This window comes from Sphaeroforma arctica (genome assembly GCF_001186125.1).
Source record: "Sphaeroforma arctica JP610 unplaced genomic scaffold supercont1.303, whole genome shotgun sequence".
In the NCBI taxonomy this organism is placed as follows: Eukaryota; class Ichthyosporea; order Ichthyophonida; genus Sphaeroforma; species Sphaeroforma arctica.
Genome location: NW_014040255.1, coordinates 85,580 through 86,626, shown reverse-complemented (window position 1 = coordinate 86,626; position 1,047 = coordinate 85,580). Strand labels below are relative to the sequence as shown.

Sequence of the window (1,047 nt, the reverse complement as noted above, 5' to 3'; positions counted from 1 at the left end):
AAAACACAAAACAGTGAAAAATCACGGCCCTCTCTCTGTGGATCAGTCTCGACTCTCGCTAAATAAATTTACGATTTCCGCTACTACATACTTATTCATTTTCAAAAACAAATATACAGATTACATACTGTGTATTTATGTATTTACATACATAAATATTTATGTAAATAAATACTCTCTCTGGTGGTGGGAGTCTGGGACAAATAAATATTTACATGCACAACTGATGAACTCTTTTGTTTTGTTTTTTATTTTTAAATCTCAAAAAACAAAACCAAATAGTATTTGATATTTTTTTAAATTGTTATATCTCTCCGAAAAAACCCCCCGAGCAATCTGACGCTTACACGGTTGGAACAAACTGTGCTCAAATTACGTCAATACTATAATCATATTAGATATTTACAAAGATAAATAAGTAATCCATTAGCTTCCTTACAAGCTGCTGCAATTGGCGATCAAGTGTATAAAGCCATTGGACCTCGGGTAGATACGACTTAAATATGTATCGTAAGAAGAAAAATCTGACCGTCGCTGCGCCGGCTGAAGACCAGACATCGTACTCGCTGTAAGTAAGAATGTAATCATATATATTGTGTGTTTCACTTTTATACGAGAGCTTTGAGCACTAAAATTTGAGAGAAAGTAGATCTATAAATATGCTTTACATTTGTAAGCATTGAATTTGTTCTAGTACGATGATGAACACTTTACAACAGTTGACTTCGTAGCAGCAAGTCGCTAAATTATCCAACAGCTACTAATATTTTTGTACTTATCACCTGGTAATACCTTCGCCTACATACGTATGTATATTTTTTACGAAAAGTCGCAGACGGACATGTATGTATTTTGATATGCTTTCACTCGTTTGTTCATACAAAAATTTACACACCTATATCCATATAAATATTCTTATTTATTATTCAATATATATATATGTGTGTGTGTGCGTGTGCGTGTGTGTGTGTGTGTGGGTCTGTGCCTGTTTATATTTATAATTATGTATATATGTATATATATTTGTATGTGTGTGTATGTATGCGT

At 32.8% G+C, this 1,047-nt stretch overlaps 1 protein-coding gene across 2 annotated transcripts in view; it reads left to right on the top strand.

The window, feature by feature from the left end:
• Positions 1 to 440: 440 nt before the first annotated feature.
• Positions 441 to 1,047, top strand: part of SARC_05006 — a 5,518-nt gene continuing 4,911 nt past the window's right edge. For both annotated transcript variants that reach the window (XM_014301146.1, XM_014301147.1), the window contains exon 1: positions 441 to 568. In XM_014301146.1, coding sequence (XP_014156621.1) covers positions 504 to 568 — 65 coding nt within the window. In that variant the 5' untranslated portion in view covers positions 441 to 503. The remainder of the gene's footprint in view (positions 569 to 1,047) is intronic.